The sequence below is a fragment of the Sapajus apella genome, unplaced genomic scaffold (genome assembly GCF_009761245.1).
Source record: "Sapajus apella isolate SASKATOON/1434 unplaced genomic scaffold, GSC_monkey_1.0 scaffold7, whole genome shotgun sequence".
NCBI classification, from domain to species: domain Eukaryota; kingdom Metazoa; phylum Chordata; class Mammalia; order Primates; family Cebidae; genus Sapajus; species Sapajus apella.
The window spans coordinates 11533855-11557067 of NW_022436947.1; the positions used below are offsets into that span (position 1 = coordinate 11533855).

Below are 23213 nucleotides of genomic sequence, written 5' to 3' on the forward strand. Positions count from 1 at the left end.
CCTGACTAACACGGTGAAACCCTATATCTACTAAAAATACAAATACTTAGCCGAACGTGGTGGCATGCACCTGTAGTCCCAGCTACTTGGGAGGCTGAGGCAGGAGAATCACTTGAACCTGGGAGGTGGAAGTTGCAGTGAGCCAAGATTGCGCCACTGCACTCCAGCCTGGGCGACAGAGTGAGACTCTATCTCAAAAAAAAAAAAAAAAAAAAAAAGAAATTCCATATTTCTGTATTAGGTTAGTGTGTACGTGTGTGCTTTAAGGAATGTGTTTTATGTGACAGCAAAATATTTGTGGTTAGCATTTGATCAATTACACATCTGATTTAAATTAAATGAGTTGACTGTTGATGAAACCATATGGCAGGAGCTACTACGGGTAAAAAGGAAAAGAACTCAGGCCGGGCACGGTGGCTCAAGCCTGTAATCCCAGCACTGTGGGAGGCCGAGGCAGGCGGATCACGAGGTCAAGAGATCGAGACCATCCTGGTCAACATGGTGAAACCCCGTCTCTACTAAAAATACAAAAAATTAGCTGGGCATGGTGGCGCGTGCCTGTAATCCCAGCGACTCTGGAGGCTGGGGCAGGAGAATTGCCTGAACCCGGGAGGTGGAGGTTGCGGTGAGCCGAGATCGCGCCATTGCACTCCAGCCTGGGTAACAAGAGCGAAACTCCATCTCAAAAAACAAAAAAAAAGAAAAAAAGAAAACAACTCAAAGAAAAAACACCATTCAACTCCAAAGATCACTTATCTCATTTTTTTGCTAATCATAATACTTCTAATTTCACTTCACTATCTAGCCTTATTATGTCTTATGACACTTTAATGCTCACATCCTAGATATAGCTTGGAGCAAATTCAGGGACATATACCAAATATAAAAGGGAAGAGCATGAGATTGGGCTGGATTCTAAATGCAGCAGGAAGCTACTGAAGGATTCTTATCTGGGAAGCAGCATAACCATAGCTGTGCATTAGGACAGTTAATCTTGTTTCAGTATATAGCATGGGTTAGGAAAGGAAGACGAGTAATAGCAAAAAACATTTTTAGCATAGTCCAGTTCACCGTAGTGAAGGCCTGAATTACAGTACCAGTAACAACAACAAAAAAAAACCGGGAAGGACAGGAAGCAGCATGGTACATGGATTTTTTAGAACCACATTGCCTGGGTCTAAATCCTAGCTCTGTCCCTTGCTAGCTATTTGCCCTTGGACAAGGTCTTGTCCTGGGTACCTGAGATTCCTTACCTATAAAAAAAAGAGACAGCAATAGTATCTATCCCATTACTGGGTTATAAGTAAATGTTTATATAACTACCTAGCTAATATTATTATAGGGATAAAACATAAGGATGTAAAAGACTGGCTGAATGAGAAAGCTGAGTAAAATAAAGGGATAAATGTAAGTGTGAGTTTTTAACTTCTATAACTTGAAGGAAGCTTTAAAAACACAGATATTAAAAGGTAAGTTAGCAATATTTATCACTGCATATTGCAGTGATGTTCTTAAATAACAGAAACCAGAAACAAGCTGAATAGCCATCAGTTGGGTGGCTGGTAAATTACAGCACATTGACACAACACAATACTTTCAGCCATGAAGAAGCAAAAGTCTAAATGTGTTATATAGAACGATCCCCAAAATATATTTTTAAGTTAAAAAAAAAAAAAAGACAGATGCAGAAAGGATACTTTGTTGTTGCACTGTGTTTTAATATAAAGATAACACATACCTATATGCATATATATGCAAATTCTATTTCTGGAAAGACATACCCGAAACTCTAGGGAGATGATACTTACTGCTAGGCAGACAGACCGGAAAACGAGGGATCTCAAGAGGAAGGGACACTTTCTCCTCCTGCATACTGTTTGAATCATACCAAGTTTATGTAATGTTTTTCCATTAAGAAAAACTTAATGACAAAAAGACTTTTAGGAGAAAAGCTGGATGCATTCAATCATAGGAAATCATACTTACATATTTCAAGTAAGCATAACGTTTATGTGTTCTACAAGCTTGCCCAGTATAGATACTGGTGAAAGTCTAATGATACTGAGTGTTCAAAACCACTTAAAAATGGGCAGACTATAGAACTCTTGAGAGTGAGAAAGAAAGGAGAAGCAAAGGTGAAAAAAGTAGAAGGAAGACAAGGACTGCTTACTTTAAGAAGTGAGGGGATGGGCCAGGCATAGTGGCTCAGGCCTGTAATCTCAGCACTTTGGGAGGCCGAGGCGGGTGGATCATGAGGTCAGGAGCTCAAGACCAGACTGGCCAACATGGTGAAACCCCATCTCTACTTAAAAAAAATAACAAAAATTAGCTGAGCGTGGTGGCTTATACCTGTAATCCCAACTACTTGGGAGGCTGAGGTAGGAGAATTGCTTGAATTGGGACCCGGGAGGTGGAGGCTGCAATGAGCCGAGATCGCGGCACTGCACTCCAGCCTGGGCTACAGAGCAAGACTCCACCTCAAAAAAAAAAAAAAGTAAGGGGATGGCCTTAAAAATAGTTTGGGGAGCCGGGCGCGGTGGCTCAAGCCTGTAATCCCAGCACTTTGGGAGGCCGAGGCGGGTGGATCACGAGGCCAAGAGATCGAGACCATCCTGGTCAACATGGTGAAACCCCGTCTCTACTAAAAATACAAAAAAAAAATTAGCTGGGCGTGGTGGCGTGTGCCTGTAATCCCAGCTACTCAGGAGGCTGAGGCAGGAGAATAGCCTGAACCCAGGAGGCGGAGGTTGCGGTGAGCCGAGATAGCGCCATTGCACTCCAGCCTGGGTAACAAGAGCGAAACTCCGTCTCAAAAAAAAAAAAAAAAAATAGTTTGGGGAAAATAAAGCCTTAAAAAAGATGCAGGCTAATAAAAATTAGGCTGTAGCTCAAAATTCTAAGTGATTATGTCAATTTGTGATCTGAAATTCTTAATATATTTTCCAGTGTTATACATAATTAATAGGTCAGTACCTATTCAGTCCACAAAGGCCAACTCTACCCTCAGTGATTACTTATAGTACTGTACTAATGGTAGTACAGAGTACACCATTTTTGTTGTTGCTATTGTTAATTTTTTTTTTTTTTTTTTTTTGGAGACAGAGTCTCACTCTGTCACCTAGGCTGGAGTGCAGTGGCAAAATGTCGGCTCACTGCAACCTCCACCTCCTGAGTTCAAGTGATTCTCATGTCTCAGCTTCCCAAGTAGCTGGGACTACAGGCAAGAGCCACCATGCCCAGCTAATTTGTTGAATTTTTAGTAGAGATGGAGTTTCACCGTGTTGACCAGGCTGGTCTCGAACTTCTGACCTCAGGTGACCCACCTGCCTCAGCCTCCCAGAGTGCTGGGATTACAGGCATGATCCACTGAACCTGGCTGAGTCCACGATTTTAAAACCCTATCCTACTCAAGCTCTCAGGTAAATTTGACAAGGTAACCTCTCTCTCCTTCTTGAAACATGTTCTTCTCTTGACTGCTTGTGAAACCAAGCAGTCCTGGTCTTCCTCCTATCTCACTGAACTTCTTTGCTTGTTTCTCCTTTCCTTCTGACTTTCAAGAGTTACTTACATACTCCTCTGCCCAATTTTTAAAAATATCTGGTGAACTCATCCAGTCCAATGGCTTTAGATATCATCTGCACGCTAATAATTCCAAAATCTACATTGTGAGCCTCACCGTCGCCCTTGAGTTTGATTTTTATGTAAAGATTACTTACTCTATATCCTTACTTGGAGGTCAAATAGGCATCTCAAGCTTAACACTGTCAAAACAAAACTCTTGATTTGCCCCCTACAATGCTGCTGCTTCAGATCTGTTCCATCACATCTGATGAGATCATCATCTGTCCAATTGCTCAAGACAAAAACTTAGGAGCCATCTTTTTTTTTTCCCAAAGTCTCACTCTGTCACCTAGACTGGAGTGCAGTGGTGCATCACGACTCACTGCAACCCCCACCTTCTGGGTTCAAGCAATTCTTGTGTCTCAGCCTCCTGAATGGCTGGGACTAAAGGCACACGCCACCACGCCCAGCTAATTTTTGTATTTTTAGTAGAGACAGGGTTTCACCATGTTGGCCAGGCTGGCGTCAAACTCCTGGCCTCAAGTGATCTGCCCACCTTGGCCTCCCAAAGTCCTCGATTACAGGCGTGAACACTGCATCTAGCCTTGTTAGGAGTCATCCTGACTCCTCTCTTTCCTTCACACCTCACAGCAAATCCTATTAATGCTACTTTCAAAATATATCTCATATTTGACCACTTCCAACAACCAATATACCACCATAACCTCGTCCAAGCCACAGTCTTTTTAGGAAAGTACTTCTATAGTCGTCTAAATGACCTCCATGCTTCCTTGTCACCATGTCCCCCTATCCATTCTCCAACCAGCAGTAAAGGGAGCTTTAGAAAAGTAAATCAAACCACATCACTCCTCTGCTTAAAATTACCCAATAGTTACCATTCAAATTTATAATAAAGATCGCAAATTCAGTTTCGACTTGCTGAGCTTGAGGAATATAAAGCATGTAACTGTAGATATGGAGAAAGCAAAGAAATGGCTCTCGAAAGAGATTTGAGCTGAAATTACACAGTGGCATGACTTATTGGCATATGGATAGATACTGAAAATCACAGATTTGGAAGAGAACACCTCAAGTAAGTTGAAAAGTGAAGGGAGGGGACACAGAACCAAGAATTGAGAACTCCCATACATAAAGTCCAGGTAGAAGGGGAAGAGCTGACAAAGATGACTAAGGATGAGGCCAGACACTTAAATGGAAAACAAGACCTGACTCCCAGGAAACCAAAAGGGAAAAGGATTTTTCAAAATGAAGAGAGGTCAAGGCAGATGGAGATTTTAAAATGTCCACTGACTTCATACACATAAGTCATTTGCGGGTTTTTTTTTTTGTTTTTGAGATGGAGTCTGTTGCCCAAGCTGGAGTGCAGTGATGCAATCTCAGCTCACTACAATCTCCGCCTCCCAGGTTCAAGCGATTCTCCTGCCTTGGCCTCCCAAAGTGCTGGGATTAAGAGAGAATAGGAAAACAATGCTATGCAGATTAAAGTATACATGGGTGGGTCTTAGAAGATGACTAGGAGGATGGCACTTTAGAAAGAAGAAATGGTACACAGCTAACTGCAATCACCATGTCAAGAAAAAAAAAAACGAAAAAAATAGGAAGAAGAAATGGTATGTACAGAATCAACAACAATGTAGCACAGGAAATTCCAAGTTTTTAAAAAAATCTCTCCTCTCAACCTATCTTGTTCCAAGAATTTAAGGCAACTAACTTAAATTTCAACTATACAGAGAATACTTCTGTATAGCTGAACTATAAAATGAAAGGCATAAATGGGGAGGGTAGAGAGGTAGAAAGGGACAAATGGAGAGTAAGGAGGAAGAATCAACAACACAATTCCTTATCGAATTGTGACCAATTCAATAGCACTGTGGCCAATTCTATAAGGAATAATAAGTAAAAGGAAGGAATCTAATGTGCTTCCCACATTTCTGGCTTGACTCACTAAACTGATGATACAGCCATTACATTAGTCAGGATAAGGAGCACAGGATGAAGTAACACGTTTGGCAGGAAATGATAAAATTGTTTTTTTGAAAACGTTGTATTTAAGGTACTCATCAGTCAGTTGGTAGAAACATCTAGAGGCTGTTGGCAAACAGGCCAGAAAGAGAGGTATGGGTTGGACATAGATACAGGTTTGGTCAGGACATTAATGATATCTTACTAAGAGTAAAAAGGGAAAACAAACAAAGATATATTCTTGGATACCAATATTAAGCGGCAGATAAAGGAAAGCTCTAGAAAGGCAGACAATAGAAGGAAATATCAACAGAGAACAGAAAAGAAATGGAAGGGAAAAATAAAACCAACACAAAAATGAAATCTTCATTGAAAGTAGCACGAAGGAGTACAGACACTGCTGAAAACATAGCAAGGGACATATTAATAGATGACAGAATTGAGAAAGGCAGGCGAAACATAAATGACCTCTGAAAACCACAAAACATTGTTAACATAAATAGAAGATCTAAATAAATGGAAATACATCTCATGTTCACAGACTGGAAGACTTAACATTATCAAAATGTCAATACTGCCCAAACTGATCTACAGACTCAAAGCAGTCCCTATCAGAATCCCAGCTGACAAAATGACAATCCCTTGTACAAACTGAATTCCTTTGTACAAAATGACAAGCTGATACTCAAATTTATATGGATTGCAAGGGACCTAGAATAGCCAAAATTACCCTAAAAGTGAGGAATAAATTAGGGGGACTCAAACTGTCCTGTCAAAACTTACTACAAAGCAACAATAACTGAGGCAGCGTGGTGTTGGTACGTGAACAGACATACAGATCAATGCAATGGAACTAAGAGTCCAGAAACAAACCCTTACATTTATGATTAATCGAGGTTTGACAGGAGTGCCAAAACCCATTGAGTGGGGAAAGAACAGTCTTTCAAATTGGATAGGCAGTTGAGATAACCCTTATCTCACACCAAATACACAAGTTAAAATGGATCAAAGACATAAATGTAAGAGCAAAACCATGAAGCTCTTAGAGAAAAACAGAAACAAGTCTTCATGATCTTGGATTTGGTAAAAGATTCTAAGATATATGACACCAAAACGAAAGCAACAAAATAATATTAGACTTCATCAAGATTAAAAACTCTTGTGCCTTAAAGGGCACAATCAGGAAAATGAAAAGGGGCCGGGCGCGGTGGCTCAAGCCTGTAATCCCAGCACTTTGGGAGGCCGAGGCGGGTGGATCACGAGGTCAAGAGATCGAGACCATCCTGGTCAACATGGTGAAACCCCATCTCTACTAAAAATACAAAAAATTAGCTGGGCATGGTGGCGCGTGCCTGTAATCCCAGCTACTCAGGAGGCTGAGGCAGGAGAATTGCCTGAACCCAGGCAGCGGAGGTTGCGGTGAGCCGAGATCGCACCATTGCACTCCAGCCTGGATAACATGAGTGAAACTCCGTCTCAAAAAAAAAAAAAAGACAACAACATAAGGGAGAAAATATATGCAAATCATACATAGGACAATGGTGTATCTAGAATATATAAGGAACTCCTATAACAACAATGAAAAGACAACCCAATTAAAAATTGGGCAAAGATCTGAATAAATGCTTCTCCAAAGAAGAGATGGCCAATACATACAAATGAGCAGCAATCACATGAAACGATGCTCGGCATCATCAGTCATCAGGAAAATACAAAGCAATGAGGTACTGATACCTCCTACAACATGCATGAACCATGAAAACATTATCCAAAGTAAAAGAAGCCAGATACAAAAGGCCACATACTATTATTATACGTTTCCATTCATATGAGAAAGTTTGTAACAGGGAAATCTATAGAGACAAAAAATAGATGAATAGTTGCTTAGGGCTAGGGTGAGGGGATAGGGGAAGAGAACAGGAGGATAAGGGGATGATGGCTAAAGGATAAAGAGTTTGCTCTTGAGGAGATGAACTGTTCTAGAATTGACTACAGTATGGTTGTGCATATCTGTGAATATACTAGAAACCACTGACTTTCACACTTCCAAAGTATGAATTGCATGACATGTGAATTACATCTCTATAAAGCTGTTAAAATACATACAAATGGAAATTTTTTTTTTTTTTTTTTTTTAATTTAAGGGCCAGGCACGGTGGCTTACATCTGTAATCCCAACATTTTGGGAGGCTGAAGCAGAAGGATGGCTTGAGGCCAGGAGTTCAAAACCAGCCTGGGTAACACAGCAAGACCCCAATCTCTACAAAAAATTAAAAAATTAGCTAGGTGTGGTGGCATGTACCTGTCATCCCAGCAACTTGGAAGACTGAGGTGGGAGGATTGCTTCAGCCTGGGAGACTGAGGCTGCTGTAAGTCATGACTGCACCACTGCACTCAAGCCTGGGCTCTAGAATGAGATCCCATCTCTAAACAAAACAAAAAATAGAACAAAACACAAAACAAAACAAAAAAACACTTGAAAAGGATAAATTAGTCTGTGTTTTAAAAAAAAAAATCAGCCAGGCACAGTGGCTCATGCTTGTAATCCCAGCACTGTGGGAGGCTAAGGAAGGCAGATCACTTGAGGTCAGGAGTTCAAGACCAGCCTGACCAACATGGAGAAGCCCTCTCTCTACTAAAACTCCAAAATTAGCCAGGTATGGTAGTGCATGCCTGTAGTCCCAGCTACTCGGGAGGCTGAGGCAGGAGAATCGCTTGAACCCAGGAGGCAGAGGTTGCGGTGAGCCGAGATCGCACCATTGCACTTCAGCCTGGGCAACAAGATCAAAACTCCATCTCAAAAAAAAAAAAAAAAATTAAAATGAAATGACAAAATATTTAGAAAATAATTACAATGAGAAGCCTACAACTAACAGGAAACAACTAAAGCAGGGCTCAGAAGAAATCACATTTAAACATATGGAAAGAAATATTAAGCATCCAACATAAGAAGACAGAAATACAAACAATGAAATAGAGCTGCAGAAAACTAAAGGGAGGATTTAAAACTAAAAGAAAAAAATTAATAAAAACAGAAAATAGGGCCGGGCAGGTGGCTCACGTCTGTAATCCCAGCACTTTGGGAGGCCGAGGTGGACAGATCACGACGTCAAGAAATCGAGACCATCCCGGCCAACATGGTGAAACCGCGTCTCTATTAAAAATACAAAAATTAGCTGGGCATGGTGGCACAAGCCTGTAGTCCCAGTTACTCAGGAGGCTGAGGCAGGAGAATTGCTTGAACCGGGAGGCAGAGGCTGCAGTGAGCCGAGTTCAAACCACTGCACTCCAGCCTGGTGACATAGCAAGACTCTGCCTCAAAAAAAAAAAAAAAGAAAAGAAAAGAAAATAGTGAAACTAATTTTTAAAAATCCAAGAGCTAGTTATGAACAAAAAAGGGCAAAGCCTCACATATACAAGATAAGAAATGACAATGAGTAGTCACAGACCCAAGAAATAATTCTTTAATCATAAAAGAATGCCTTGCTCAATTCACACAAATAATTTTGAAAATATGGATGAATAGGATAATTTTCTAGGGTAACATAAATTATCAAAGCTACCCCCAAAGGATATAAATTCTAAGCAGCCAAACTATCAGAGAATAATGATATAATTGGGCTGGAGGCAGTAGCTCACATCTATAATCCCAGCACTTTGGGAGGTTGAGGCAGGAGGATTGCTTGAGCTTGGGAATTTAAGACCAGTCTGGGCAACATAGTGAGACTCGTTGCTACAAAAAAAGTTTTTTTTAATTAGCCAGGTGTGGTGGTGTACACCTGTAGTCCCAGCTACTCAGGTGGCTGAGGCAGGAGAATCTCTTGAGCCTAGGAGGTTGAGGCTGCAGTGAGCCATGATCATGCTACTACACTCCAGCCTGGGCAACACAGTGAGACCCTGTCTCAAAAAAACTAAGAAGTATGATATAATTGGACAATATAATTGTCTGAGAGCTACTTCCACCCCCTAAAAAAGAGGAGGTCCAAATGACTTCATGGAGAATTCAACAAAATCTTTAACTTCGGTATCATTTAACCACAGAGGGGAAAAATCCATATAAAAATAAAGTAAGGGCCAGGTACAGTGGCTCATGCCTGTAATGCCAGCACTTTGAGAGGCGGAGGTGGGAGGATGGCTTGAGGCCAGGAGTTTGCAACCAGCCTAGGCAACATAGCAAGGCCTTATCTCTACAAAAAATTTAAAAATAAGCTGGGCGTAGTGGTGCTTGCCTGTATTCCTAGCTACTTGGGAGGCTAAAGCAAGAGGTTGGCTTGTGCCCTGCAGTTTGAGGCTGCAGTGAGCTATGACTGCACCAGTGCACTCCAACCCGGGTGACAGGGGGAGGAAGGGAGGGAGGAAGGGAAGGAAGGAAGAAGGAATGCAGGGAGCAAGGGAGGGAGGAGGAGTTGGGGGGGAGGGAGGGAGGGATGGGGGAGGGAGGAAGAGAGGAAGGGGGAGAGGGAAGGGGAAAGGAGGCAAGGGAGGAAGGAAGGAAGGCAGACAGGCAGGCAAGCATTGAAGTAGTTTTATAAAAGTGGAATAATCAAACAAAAATAACACGATAAAAAAATAACCTGAGTGATGCAAAATTTCTAAGTAAAGTTCAGCAAACAGAACCCAGCATTATGTTTAAAATAATAATAACCATGACAAAGTAAGTTAATTCAGGAACACAAGAACGGTTCAGTAACAATAAATCCATTACTACAATCTACCACAATAATTGATCAAAGGACAAAAATCACATTATAATTCCCATAGATGCTGAAAAGGCATTAGCAATATTACTTCCATTTATTAAAAAAAAAAAAAAACTTTAGGCCTGGTGTGGTGGCTCACACCTGTAATCCCACCATTTTGGGAGGCCAAGGCAGGTGGATCGCTTGAGGTCAGGAGTTTGAGATCAGTCTGGCCAACACTGCGAAACCCTGTCTCTACTAAAAATACAAAAGTTAGCCAGATGTGATGGTGGGTACCTGTAATCCCAGTTAGCTGGGAGGCTGAACCAGGAGAATCACTTGAACCCAGGAGGCAGACATTGCAGTGAACCAAGATGGAGCCACTGCACTCCAGCCTGGGCAACAGAGTGAGACTCTGCCTTGAAGGGAAAAAAAAAAAACCAAAACCTTAAAAATGTTAACAGCTGAATATTTTAACGTGTACACTTCAATCTAAAGCCAGGTCTAATCATAAAAGGAAAGCATTAAAAATACCTGTTGAAGTAAGGAATAGGTCAAAGCTCCACTACTATCTTATTGTTTGATATTTTTGGAAAGTACTAGCCAAAGCAATTGAGCAAAATAAAGAACTAAGTATAAAAAGTAGAAAGGAGGGCAGCCCACAGAGGCTTACTCCTGTAATCCCAGCACTTTGGGAGGCCAAGATAGAATGATCACTTGAGCCTAGGAGTTTGGGATCAGCCTGGACAACACAGCAAGATTCCAGCTCTATTTTATTTATTTATTTACATATATATATTTTTTATTTTTTGTTTTTCTTTGGAGACAGAGTCTTGTTCTGTCACCCACGATGAAGTGCAGTCTTGTCTCACTGCAACCTCTGCCTCCAGTATTCAAGCAATTCTCCTGTCTCAGCCTCCTGAGCAGCTGGGACTACAGGCACGTACCAACATGCCCGGCTAATTTTTGTTTGTGTGTATTTTCAGTAGAGATGGGGTTTCACCATATTGGCCAGTCTGGACTCTAACTCCTGACCTCAAGTGATCCGCCCGCCTCGGCCTCCCAAAGTGCAGGGATTACAGGCATGAGCCAACATGCCCAGCCTATTTTTAAAAAAGAAAAAAAATGAAAAGGAGAAGATAAAATTATCATTATTCGCCGGGCGCGGTGGCTCAAGCCTGTAATCCCAGCACTTTGGGAGGCCGAGGCGGGTGGATCACGAGGTCAAGAGATCGAGACCATCCTGGTCAACATGGTGAAACCCCGTCTCCACTAAAAATACAAAAAATTAGCTGGGCATGGTGGCGCGTGCCTGTAGTCCCAGCTGCTCAGGAGGCTGAGGCAGGAGAATTGCCTGAACCCAGGAGGAGGAGGTTGCAGTGAGCCGAGATCGCGCCATTGCACTCCAGCCTCGGTAACAAGAGCGAAACTCCGTCTCAAAAAAAAAAAAAAATTATCATTATTCCATAATGATATGATTATTTAGCTATACCCGTTATTCTCTAGAAAAACAACTGAGAAACTATTACAGATAATATTAGAATTCTTAAGGTGGCTAGGTACAAAATTAATACTCAAAATTTAATAGCATTCCCATATTCAAACAACCACATAAAAGTTGTAAAAGAAGTAGAATAGCAACAACAAAAGTAAGCACCAAGGAATAAACATAATAAGAAATGTGAGAGGCCTACATAAAAAAAACCTTTAAAATGTTGATAGATACAAAACAAGACTTGAACAACAATAAATACATAAAACGTTCTTTTTTTTTTTTTTTTTTTTTTTTTTTTTGAGACCGAGTCTTAACTCTGTCATCCAGGCTGGAGTGTAGTGGTGCAATCTTGGCTCATTGTAATCTCTGCCTCCAGGATTCAAGCAATTTTCCTGCCTCAGCCTCCTGAGTAGCTGGGATTACAGGTGCCTGCAAACACTGCTAGTTTTTATATTTGTAGCAGAGATGGGGTTTCCCCATGTTCACCAGGCTGGTCTCGAACTCCTGGCCTCAAGTGATCTGCCCGCCTCAAAATCCCAAAGAGTTAGAATTATAGGCATGAGCCACAGTGCCTGGCCACATATACTGTTTTTGAACATGAGGAAATGAATATAGACCCTGTTCCTGAACCTCAAAAAGATGTAAATTTTCTCTAAATTAGTCTATAAATATACTACAATACCAACAAAAATACCAACAGCACAGAGGAATGGGACTTGGTTGGCTAATTCTAAGTCAGATAGAAAAATAAACAAGGAAAACTTTTCAGGAAAACTCTGGGAAGCAGAATGAGGGAAGATTATAACCATAGTATGGAGTCATTAAGTATAAATAGGTAATCTGAGCAATGAAACAGAATAAAAGTCCAGTAATAACCTAAAATTATATGTAGGAGCTAAGTACAGCTAGAGACAACACTTCAATCGGCAGGGCAAAGCTGAACTAAATGAAGGACACTGTGATAACTGGGCAGCCACCTGGAAGGAAAGTAAAGCTGGATTCCTACCTCAACACTTTATTCAACTTACATTTGTGTAGGTAGGCCATTTAACTTAAGAATAACATTACAGAAGTACCCGGAGAAAACACAAGAATATTTAATTTTAATTAGAAATAATACTGAAATAGGAAAGGCCTTTCTTATGATATAAAACCTAGACTCTGAAAAAACTGATAAATTTGACAATGAAACATTTAATCTCTGCTGAAAAAATAGACCATAAACAAAGTCAAAAGACAAATGAAAAAACTGCGAAAAATATCTGCAACATATGTCAAAGGCTAAGAACTGATTTCATTAAAATACAGAGTTCTGGGCTGGGGGCGGTGGCTCACGCCTGTAATCCCAGCAATTTGGGAGGCGGAGGCAGGCAGATCACCTGAGGTTTGGAGTTCGAGACCAGCCTGACTAATACGGTGAAACCCTGTCTCAAAAACAAACAAACAAACAAACAAAAGACAGAGTTCCTATAAACTAGGGGTCTTCAACCCCCAGGCTACAGACCCTTGGTACTGGTCCTGTTAGGAACCTGGCAACACAGCAGGAGGTGAGTGGTGGGCAAGTGAGCATTCCCGCCCTGGCTCCACCTCCTGTCAGATCAGGCATTAGATTCTCACAGGAGTGCAAACTTTATGGTGAAGTGTGCATGCAAGGGATCTAGGCTGTGTGCTCCTTATGAGTCTCTAGTGCCTGATGGCCTGAGGTAGAACAGTTTCATCCCAAAATCATTCCCCCTACTCTTCCACCCCACCATCCCCGTCCATGGAAAAACTGTCTTCCATGAAACCGGTCCCTGGTGCCAAAAAGGTTGGGGACTGCCTTTATAAACAATATGAGCCATCCCAATAGAAAAATGAACAAAAAATATAAACAGGTCTATAAATAAAGGAAACAAATAAATGGCTCTTACACCTACCTATTGAAAAGATGCTTAAGAAAAATATTCCTATTAAACTGACAATTTAAATAACGTTAGATAACGCACTCTGTTACCAAGAGAACAAGGAGAAAGCACTCTAACACCAAGAGAGAAACATATACTCGCAATTTGACAGTATCCATCAGTTTAAACAGTACATACCCTTTGATCCAGAAACTGTACTTCTACAAATTTATCCCAAAAAAGAGAGATTCTTTCTCGTGCAAAAATTATATATGTATAGGGATATTCATTGTATCACTATTTGCATTAGCAAGACTGTAAACATCTTAAATACCCAGCCAAACAAAGGAATGCTACCATCTCCACAAAGTCCTTCCCATCCCCCATACCAGGAAAAAATATACAAGAAATGGTTCATTGGTTGCTTCTAGGGAAGGAACTCAATTAGCTGGGGTCTAAGATAGAAGAAAAGCTTCATTTTACCATATTTTTTTTGGCACCATTTGAATTTTATACACATTATTTATTTAAAAATTTTAAGTTAAGACTACCATGTTATTTTTACCCAGCTTTACTGTTACATTTTTCCTTCTTTTCCTTTGTCCCTTTCCCAGTTCCCATGTTAGCAACAATGTTTAGCTGTTTTCCTAGCTAATCATGGTATTTAATGAAACTCACAGTTAAATCACAATAGCTACTTGGATTCGATTGCCCCATGATCCCCTTGCTCCTGAGCTCTCTCTGCATACTTATTCTACAAAAAGCACAATTCCCTGTTCGTTACTGGGTGTATAGAAATTATGAGTTAGTAAAAATCCAGCAGTAAAAAGCTATTATTTCTTGGCAAACACATAATCACTACTGAACTTTAGAAAACAGCAGAAACGCAAGTGCTCAAAAAAAGGCTTCACAAACTATCGTTTGTGCTGTCACAATGGATGCAGAGTCTAATCCACTACTTTGCATTAAAGAATCTGATTATGACCAGGCACAGTGGCTCATGCCTGAAAACACAGCACTTTGGGAGGCCGAGGTGGGTGGATTACAAGGTCAGGAGTTCGAGACCAGCCTGGCCAACATGATGAAACCCCGTCTCTGCTAAAAATACAAAAATTAGCTGGGCGCAGTGGCACATGCCTGTAATCCCAGCTACTCAGAAGGCTGAAGCAGAGGAACTGCTTGAACCCGGTGGGCGGAGGTCACAGTGAGTCGAGATCACTCCACTGCACTCCAGCCTGGGCGACACAGCTCGACTCCATCTTAGGAAAAGAACAAAAACAAAAACCCGATTTTAACCATCTGTCCAGAGTCAGTGGGGCTAGAAAGGATTGAACCACGCAAGGAATCACACACAAATGATAAAGCATGCTCAAGGAGAGCCACCTGATGCTATGAGTGTTACAGAGAGAAGAGACCAAGTCAGATCATCACGGAAGGCTTCCCTGCAAAAAATGGTAATCAAACTGAGCTCTAATGGAAGAGAAGTTAACACAAGAGAATGGAATGAGGAGAATTTAAGGAAGTTCTTGGATGATGAAAAAGCTTGTGCAATGGCCCTGGGGCAGGAGGAAGCATGATACATCTGAGGAGGCAGAAGAAGATCAATGAGCAAGATAATGTAACACAGCGTTAACTGGAGAGTTACAGAGGAGTCAGATGACACAGTGCCTTTTAGGCCATGTTAAAGATTTTTGCCTTGAGTGGGGATGAGAATGCATTTGTCCTTGCAAAGACTGGTGTGATATATCAATCAGAAGGCAAGAGCAGAAGCAGGAGTACTGCTTAAAAAGCTCCTACAGGAGACCTAAGTGAGGGATGGTGGCACCATGGATTAGAGTTACGGCAGGAGTACAAGAAATAGGACTTGGTAAATGATTACACCTGAAGCACAAGGGAGAAGAAAATATTAAGGAGGATGCCCAAGTTTCAGGTTTGCACAACTCGACAGATAAAGCTAACACTGAAAGGGAGTGAGAACACTCCAAGAAGACCAGGTTGTTTTGTTTGGTTTCATTGGGGGCTGGATGAAGGGTTAAGATGTAAAAAGTAAGAAAAGGTTCTAGGTATCAGTAACTGGAAGTCTTGGTAGAGAAGGATGAAAAATGGAACATGGGGCTGGCTGGGCACCGTGGCTCATGCCTAATCCCAACACTTTGGGAGGCCAAGGTGGGAGGATCGCTTGAGGCCAGGAGTTCAAGCCCAGCCTGGCCAACGTGGCAAAACCCTATCTCTACCAAAAATACAAAAAATTAGTGAGGCGTGGTGGCCTGAGCCTCTAATCCTAGTAACTTGGGAGACTGAGACAGAATTGCTTGAGCTCGGGAGGCAGAGATTGCAGTAAGCCGAGATTGTGCCACTGTACTCCAGCCTGGGCCACAGAGTGAGACTCTCTGTCTCGAAAAAAATAATAATAATAATAAAGAAAGAAAAAGACAAATGGGGATTAGAGGTCTAAAGAGAGAGAAAATTAGCTATAGTACACTTTTTTTTTTTTTTAATATTTAACTTGAGATTCGGTCTTGCTTTGGTGCTCAGGCTGGTCCTGAACTCCTAGGCTCAAGCAATCCTCCCACCTTGACCTTCGAAAGTGCTGGGGTTACAGGCATGAGCCACCCCGACCAACCGCCACAGTACACTTAAAAAAAAAAAAAAAGAAAAAGAAAAAGAAAGGTTTGGCTCGGTGAGGTGGCTCACACCTCGAATCTCAGCACTTTGAGAGGCCGAGGCAGGCAGATCACCTGAGGTCAGGAGTTCAAGACCAGCCTGGCCAACATGGTGAAATCTCGACCCTACTAAAAACACAAAAACTAGTCAGGGGTGGGGGTGGGCACCTGTAATCCTAGCTACTCAGGAGGTTGAGGCAGGAGAATCACTTGGACCCGGGAGGCGGAGGTTGCAGTGAGCCAAGATCACACCACTGCACTCCAGCCTGGGGGACAGAGCAAGATTCCATCTCAAAAAAATATATAAAAACTTTTTTTAAAAAAGTTTTATCTCCAGGGCCCATCATAAACCAAGCCTAGACATTCTATGCCTCCCCATCACCTAAAATCTTTAAAAATCTATCAAAATACAAGAGAAAGGGAAAGGCTTGGAATACAGTACGTGGGAGAATAAAGAATTGGTATGAAAGAATTTCAAACTATATAATATATTGAGATATCAGATGTGTCCCAATTTTGAGAATGAGTAAAGGGACAATGAAGTGTCAGTCAAGAGAAAAGGGAAGCAGAAAAAAGAGACTGATGACCCTACTCTACAAATTTTCACAGTTTAGACACGTTTATCTTTACCTCCGGTTAAATGGCTGTAGTCGGCCTTATGTGCTAAGGGAATGCAGAAATAGCTCCACACTGAAGCCCCTTAACAGAAATCATGGTTTCCACTGCCATCACATGGTCGCAGCTAGGAAGTGCACCAACCAGGCTCTAGGAACCCAGGAATGCCTACATGAAGCCCAAGGTATAATTAATCCATGATCAAAGACCTAAAGATTGTGGTGGCAGAAGGCAAACTGGTGATAGTGTGCTTGCTAAGAGATTCATCTTCTAAGCTATCAATACACAAAAATCTAAGTTTTTATTATTAATTGGGAGTAAGAAAAACGATTGCTCCTTTATGTTAAAGATCATATATTTAGCAATTCTAGGGTGCACAGTCTAATATTATCATCTCAAACTGAACTGCTGGTATATTATATGACTACTTACAAATGCCTCGATTTAATTTTAATGGTGTATATAAATGGGGTAATGTACATTTCTAGCACACATCAATTACCTCATCACAAACATAAGCAATTGTCTCATTAAATGTGCTAAATTCCCTTTGTCATCTTCAATTTAATAAAATAATAATTTTTGACTACTTACAAGTATAAAGTACAGTCATAAACACAATTCAAAAAAAACAATTCATCATGTTCTCAAAACTCATCATCAAAACAAATAGTATATCACTAATATAATCAGGATTATTCACAAAAATACACGGTGAATAATTAACACATAATCCCTGATAGTTCTTTTCATAGTAAAAATAAGCTTGCCCAGTGGAATATTTGACATTCTGTGCATTATTTGATTCCTTATCTTTCTTCTACTGGATTGAATATTCGATTACAAATGTATCTCTTTAAAAAACTGTCTACACACACATATCCAGTTGATTTGATTTTGCTTTCAAAAGCATCTTAACTCAAGCTAGGGCACTGTAGACCAAAATGTGAAATAATTGTGTTGGGTACATTTTTCCAGTTCTCAGTTGTTTTTTATTGTAAACACAGCATAATTTTGTCACTCAATATATTTTGAGATTCCCTTGCTCCTCTTAAAACCTAGACACCATTATCTATTCTGTCTCTGGATATTCCAAAATATTAATAATCCAACTAGTTTTCCCTAATCCCCTCGGTTCTCTTTCCCGTACACTCCCCAGACAACACTCCCCCACCCCTTTCTTCCGTTTCAGAATGCCTAACTCTTACACACACACCCGGGATGGTTTTTTACAAAATCACTCCTTGGAATGCGCTTCCCTCTTCTCTCCTTAACTTGGCACCCTTTTTGAAATAATTTCCCACAGCTAGGCGCCAATGTCTTTCATTTACGAGTTCAAACTGCGGAAGGGGAAGAGACTGGGAATCGAGTGAGTGAAACATTTGGAAATGTCAATGAGACAGTGGCCTCTCCTTTGAAAAGAAAACACAACTCTCAGCACACAGCTTTCAACAGAGCAAAGATAGTTTTCTTCGCTGCGCCCCTGTTCCCTCCCTGACCTCAAAGGCACCTTCCCTTTTCTCTGTTCCCCAATTCCTCAGTTATGCGTGGGGCCTGCCTTTCCTCCTCCCAAGGAAAAGAAAGGCAGGGAGAAAAAAAAGGTAGCAGTCACCTTCCCGCCTGCCGCGCCCGCAAGCGGTCAGAACCCTGTCCCACGACTCACCTGGCAGGTGCGGCCGCCCGGAGAGTTGCACGAACCGGTTGAGCTGGCCAGTCCCCCGACCCCCGCTGCCCCCACTGCCCCCGCCGGCCCCGCTACCTCCGCCACCAGCGCCGGCAGCGCCTCCTCCCCTCCGGCGGTTCCTGTCCCAGCCCTGGGCGGCCGACATGACCCGCTAACGATTGCCGCAGCCCGGTCCCGGCAGCGCCTGACCCGGCGGCACCAGCGGAGCCTCCTTCCTGGGCTCCTCCAGAGACCCAGGAGACAGGGGAAGGGGGCAGCGCCCGGTCCCACCAGAGACCAATAACTGACCGCCTTGGTGAAAGGCAACCAATGGCCAATCGTTTTCTTGGCAGGTGGAGGGAGGCGGAGAGAAACGTGGTAACCATAGCTATGGCTAAAAAAAAAAAAAAAAAAAAAAAAAATGTGGGGGGAGAGAAAGCCAGAAGCAGACACTCCTCGCTCGCATCGTCCGCGTTGGGCAGGCCTGCGTCTCCGGACTCCTGCGGGACCAGGCGGGCCAATCGAAGGCCGAGTGGCAGAGGCCGCGCCTGCTGAAAGACGCCGGGTACCGGCCAGTGCCCCAGGCTTGGTTAGGATTCAGGAACTCTTTCCCGTAAACATTGCAGACACAGGATATACGCATAACACACATATATGGGGGCAATATGGTATTCTACCAGCTTTTCAGTCTGAGATCCCGTTCCCTGACGGTAGATACACACAAAGGGCTTGCTTGGGGTGGGGGTGGGTGAGGGGACCCAGGGGCGGAGTCAAAGCTAAAACGTGAGAACTATATATTCCTGGGTTTCATTTGTCTTTCAGTCAGATTAGCTGCACTCGTCTCTGTATAAGCCTCGTCCCAAGCAAACAGTTTTAAACCTGGTTAACAAATATGGGAAAATGTTGACTCTCACCAGTAATCTTAGAAATACAAATTAAAACCTCAATGAGAAACCATTTCTGGCTTACTGCATCAGTAAAGATTTTTCAAATAACAGCCGGCAGTGTGTGGAATGCCAAGAAAGGGTACTCTCTTAGATGGCTGATAGCTCTGTAAATGTTTTTGTTCACTCAAACTCCTTTCTGCTAGTGGAATATATATAATCAAACGGAAGCGTAAAATTAAATAAAAGGCAGCAACGAGTATGGAAGATCAAGATTGAAGAAAACTTTAGATGTGCCGATCAGGAGTTCCTATTGTTCCAAAATTAAACAGAAATTTTGGCTTGAAATTTATAGGGCGCAATGCAAACTGGGAAAACAGACTGTGTTTCTGAATGATAAGGAAAAAGCATATCAAATTTCTCAAGGAAAACAAAACTTTGCAACGTCCTTAGATATGACGGATTTTTTCTCTTTTGCATAAGAAGAACGTTTCACGGTTGCAGAGAAAAAAAGGTGAGTAACTCTGCTGGAGCTAAGGACAAATACCCTTTGGTGCTGCTGTGAAAATTTCTGGTCACCACTGGCCCTGCCTCCTTGTTTTTCTACTTCCAGTCTCTGTAGGCAGAGATGGTTTAGCCACTAGCACTGTAGCACACTGCTTATGAAAATGTTTTGAGACTTGAAAAAAAAAAAAAAAAGCCTATAGTTCAAAGTATAAAAACCAAAATTAATATATGTTAACTTTCTTTTTTGAGACGGAGTCTCACTCTGTCACCCAGGCTGGAGTGCAAAAGCGTGATCTCGTTTCACTGCAACCTCCACCCCTCCCAGGTTCAAGCAATTCTCCTGCCTCAGCCTCCCAAGTAGCTGGGATTATAGGCACCAGCCACCACACCCAGCTAATTTTTATATTTTTAGTAGAGACAGGGTTTCGCCATGTTGGCCAGGCTGGTCTTGAACTCCCAACCTCAGGTGATCCATCTGCCTCCGCCTCCCAAAGTGCTGGGATTACAAGCGTAAGCCACCGAGTCCAGCCTGTGTTAACTTTTCTAAGGAATCTATACCTTTGAGTAACCAAAGAGTAAATGTGGGAAATTTTCTTTTATAAGAGTATTCTGGCCGGGTGTGGTGGCTCATGCCTGTAATCCCAGCACTTTGGGAGGCTGAAGCGGACAGATCATAAGGTTAGGAGTTCAAGACCAGACTGGCCAACATGGTGAAACCGCATCTCTACTAAAAAATACAAAAATTAGCTGGGCATGATGGCTCATGCCTGCAATCCCAGCTACTTGGGAGGCTGAGATAGAATTGCTTGAACCGGGACCCTGGAGGCGGAGGTTTCAGGATTCAGTGAGCTGAGATCGAACCCCTGCACTCCAGCCTGGTCTACAGAGCCAGACTCCATCTCAAAAAAAAAAAAAAAAAAAAAGTATTCCAAGAAACAAATAAATAAGGAATGATAGAATGTCACCATTTTGCAACCCCTAATGAATTAAGAGATCTACCCACTGAGCATCATCCACCGCTAGCACCACAAAATAAGAGGTGAGACATAATGTGCCATTCTAGAGTGGGGAAGCAGTTGAACAATTCTGCTCCAGATGACACTGAAAAGGTAAACCTCATCAAGGAGCTTAGATTGAATCCTAACTGAGTGAGGAGCATTGAAGGCTTTAAGCAGAGAGGTGACACGATCAGATTTGTTTTCAAAGATCACTCCAGCTACAGTGAATTGAGTTGGGTGTTTATAATGGAGAATGGAGGTGCCTATAAGCAGCAGCCTGAGGAAAAAAACCTCTGCTCCCAAATATCTTCTAACTGCCACATTAAGATCTATCACAGGCCTGGCTTGGTGGCTTACACCTGCAATCCCAGCACTTTGGGAGTCCAATACAGGCGGATCAGGAGGTCAGGAGATTGAGAACATCCTGGCTAACGTGGTGAAACCCCATCTCTTAACCATTTCTTAAAAACAACAATAAAAAAAAGATCTATCACATTATGTGTGTTTGAGAACAATGTAACTAAAAATTAAAATTCTTGTTTAAACTATGATTTAATTGCAATACAATTCTACCACTAAGTCACATGGTTTTATAATCATCAATTATAATGGCAGTGCTCTTGTTGTGTAACACAAAGACTAAAACAGAGTAACAGAATTAAACTTTAGTTTTTTAAGGTATTAGATTTGTTTTTCTTCATTTTCCTTTCTTTCTTTCTTCTCTCTCTCTTTCTTTCTTTCTTTCTTTTTTTCTTTATTTCTTTCCTTTCGAGACGGAGTCTCGCTCTGTCACCCAGGCTGGAGGCAGTGGTGCAAGCTCAGCTCACTGCAACCTCTGCCTTCCAGGTTCAAGCAATTCTCATGCCTCAGCCTCCCAGGTAGCTGGGAATACAGGTGCCCATCACCACATACACCTAATTTTTGTATTTTTAGTAGAGATGAGTCTTCACCATGTTGCTCAGGCTGGTCCCAAACTCCTGACCTGAGGTGATCTGCCTGCCTCAGCCTCCCAAAGTGCTGGGATTACAGGTGTGAGCTACTGCTATTTATTTATTGTCGAGACAGGGTCTCTCTCTTCAAACTTCTAGGCTCAAGGGATCCTCCTACCACAGCCTCCCAAGTAGCTGGGTCTGCAGGTGCATGCCATCATGCCTGGCTAATTTTTTTTTTCCATAGAGATGGGGTTTCACCATATTGCCCAATCTGGTCCTGAACTCCTAGGCTCAAGCAATTCACCTGCCTCAGCCTCCCAAAGTCCTGGGACTACAGGTGTGAGCCACTGAGCCCAACCTGAATTTAGTTTTGTACTTGGCATCATGAAAATGACATAAGGTAATGCAGCACTATATTATTTTAGCTGTTATAGGCCAATAAGAAGAGCAGGGGTCCTCAACCCCCTCCCCCCCTCACTGGGGGCCAGTCCCAAGGCCTATTAGGAACTGGGCTGCACAGCAGGAAGTGAGCAGCTGGCGGGCAAGAAAGCTTCATCTGTATTTACAGGCACTCCACCTAAGCTCCGCCTCCTGTCAGATCAGCAGCAACATTAGATTCTCATAGGAGCAGGAATTCTGTGAGCTGTGCATGTGAGGGATCTAGGTTGTCAGATCCTTGAGAATCTAATGCATGATGATTTGTCACTGTCTCCCATCCCACGAGATGGGACCATCTAGTTGCAGGAAAACAAGCTCAGGGCTCCCACTGATTCTAAATTATGGTGAGTTGTATAATTATTTCATTATGTATTACGATGTAATAATAATAGAAATAAAGTGCATAATAAATGTAATCCGCTTGAATCATCCAAAAACCATATCCACCCCACCACCCCTTCCACTAAACCGGTCCCTGGTGCCAACAAGGTTGGGGCCACTGGAGAAGAGGATACACACTGGCAGGTAAATGAAGCCTGCGTGACATCACAGTGGGAAGTATAAAATCAAGCTTAGCACTGGTCCCAATGGTCCAAGTCCAATAAAAACTGGATGTTTGAAGAAAAAAAACAAACTGGGCTCACGCCTGTAATCCCAGCACTTTGGGAGGCCAAGGGGGGTGGATCACTTGAGGTCAGGAGTTCAAGACCAGCCTGGCCAACATGGTGAAACCCCATCTCTACTAAACATACAAAAATTAGCTGGGTGTAGGCCAGGCGCGGTGGCTCAAGCCTGTAATCCCAGCACTTTGGGAGGCCGAGGCAGGTGGATCACGAGGTCAAGAGATCGAGACCATCCTGGTCAACATGGTGAAACCCCGTCTCTACTAAAAATACAAAAACATTAGCTGGG

The 23213-nt window shown here is 42.3% G+C and overlaps 1 protein-coding gene and 1 long non-coding RNA gene across 4 annotated transcripts in view; one reads left to right on the forward strand and one right to left on the reverse strand.

Annotated features, from left to right (window-relative positions):
- KLHDC10 (kelch domain containing 10) overlaps positions 1-18838 on the reverse strand; it is a 67000-nt gene extending 48162 nt beyond the window's left edge. Inside the window, exon 1 of one of the 3 annotated variants that reach the window (XM_032275983.1) lies at positions 18543-18838. In XM_032275983.1, the coding sequence (XP_032131874.1) occupies positions 18543-18708 (166 nt within the window). In that variant the 5' untranslated portion in view covers positions 18709-18838. The remainder of the gene's footprint in view (positions 1-18542) is intronic. The other 2 variants (XM_032275984.1, XM_032275985.1) reach the window with 2 other exon arrangements.
- On the forward strand, positions 11768-23106 carry LOC116550179. The gene is made up of 3 exons (XR_004268268.1): positions 11768-11852; positions 19101-19107; positions 23078-23106. It is a non-coding gene; the product is annotated as an uncharacterized LOC116550179 (long non-coding RNA).
- Positions 23107-23213: the final 107 nt, after the last annotated feature.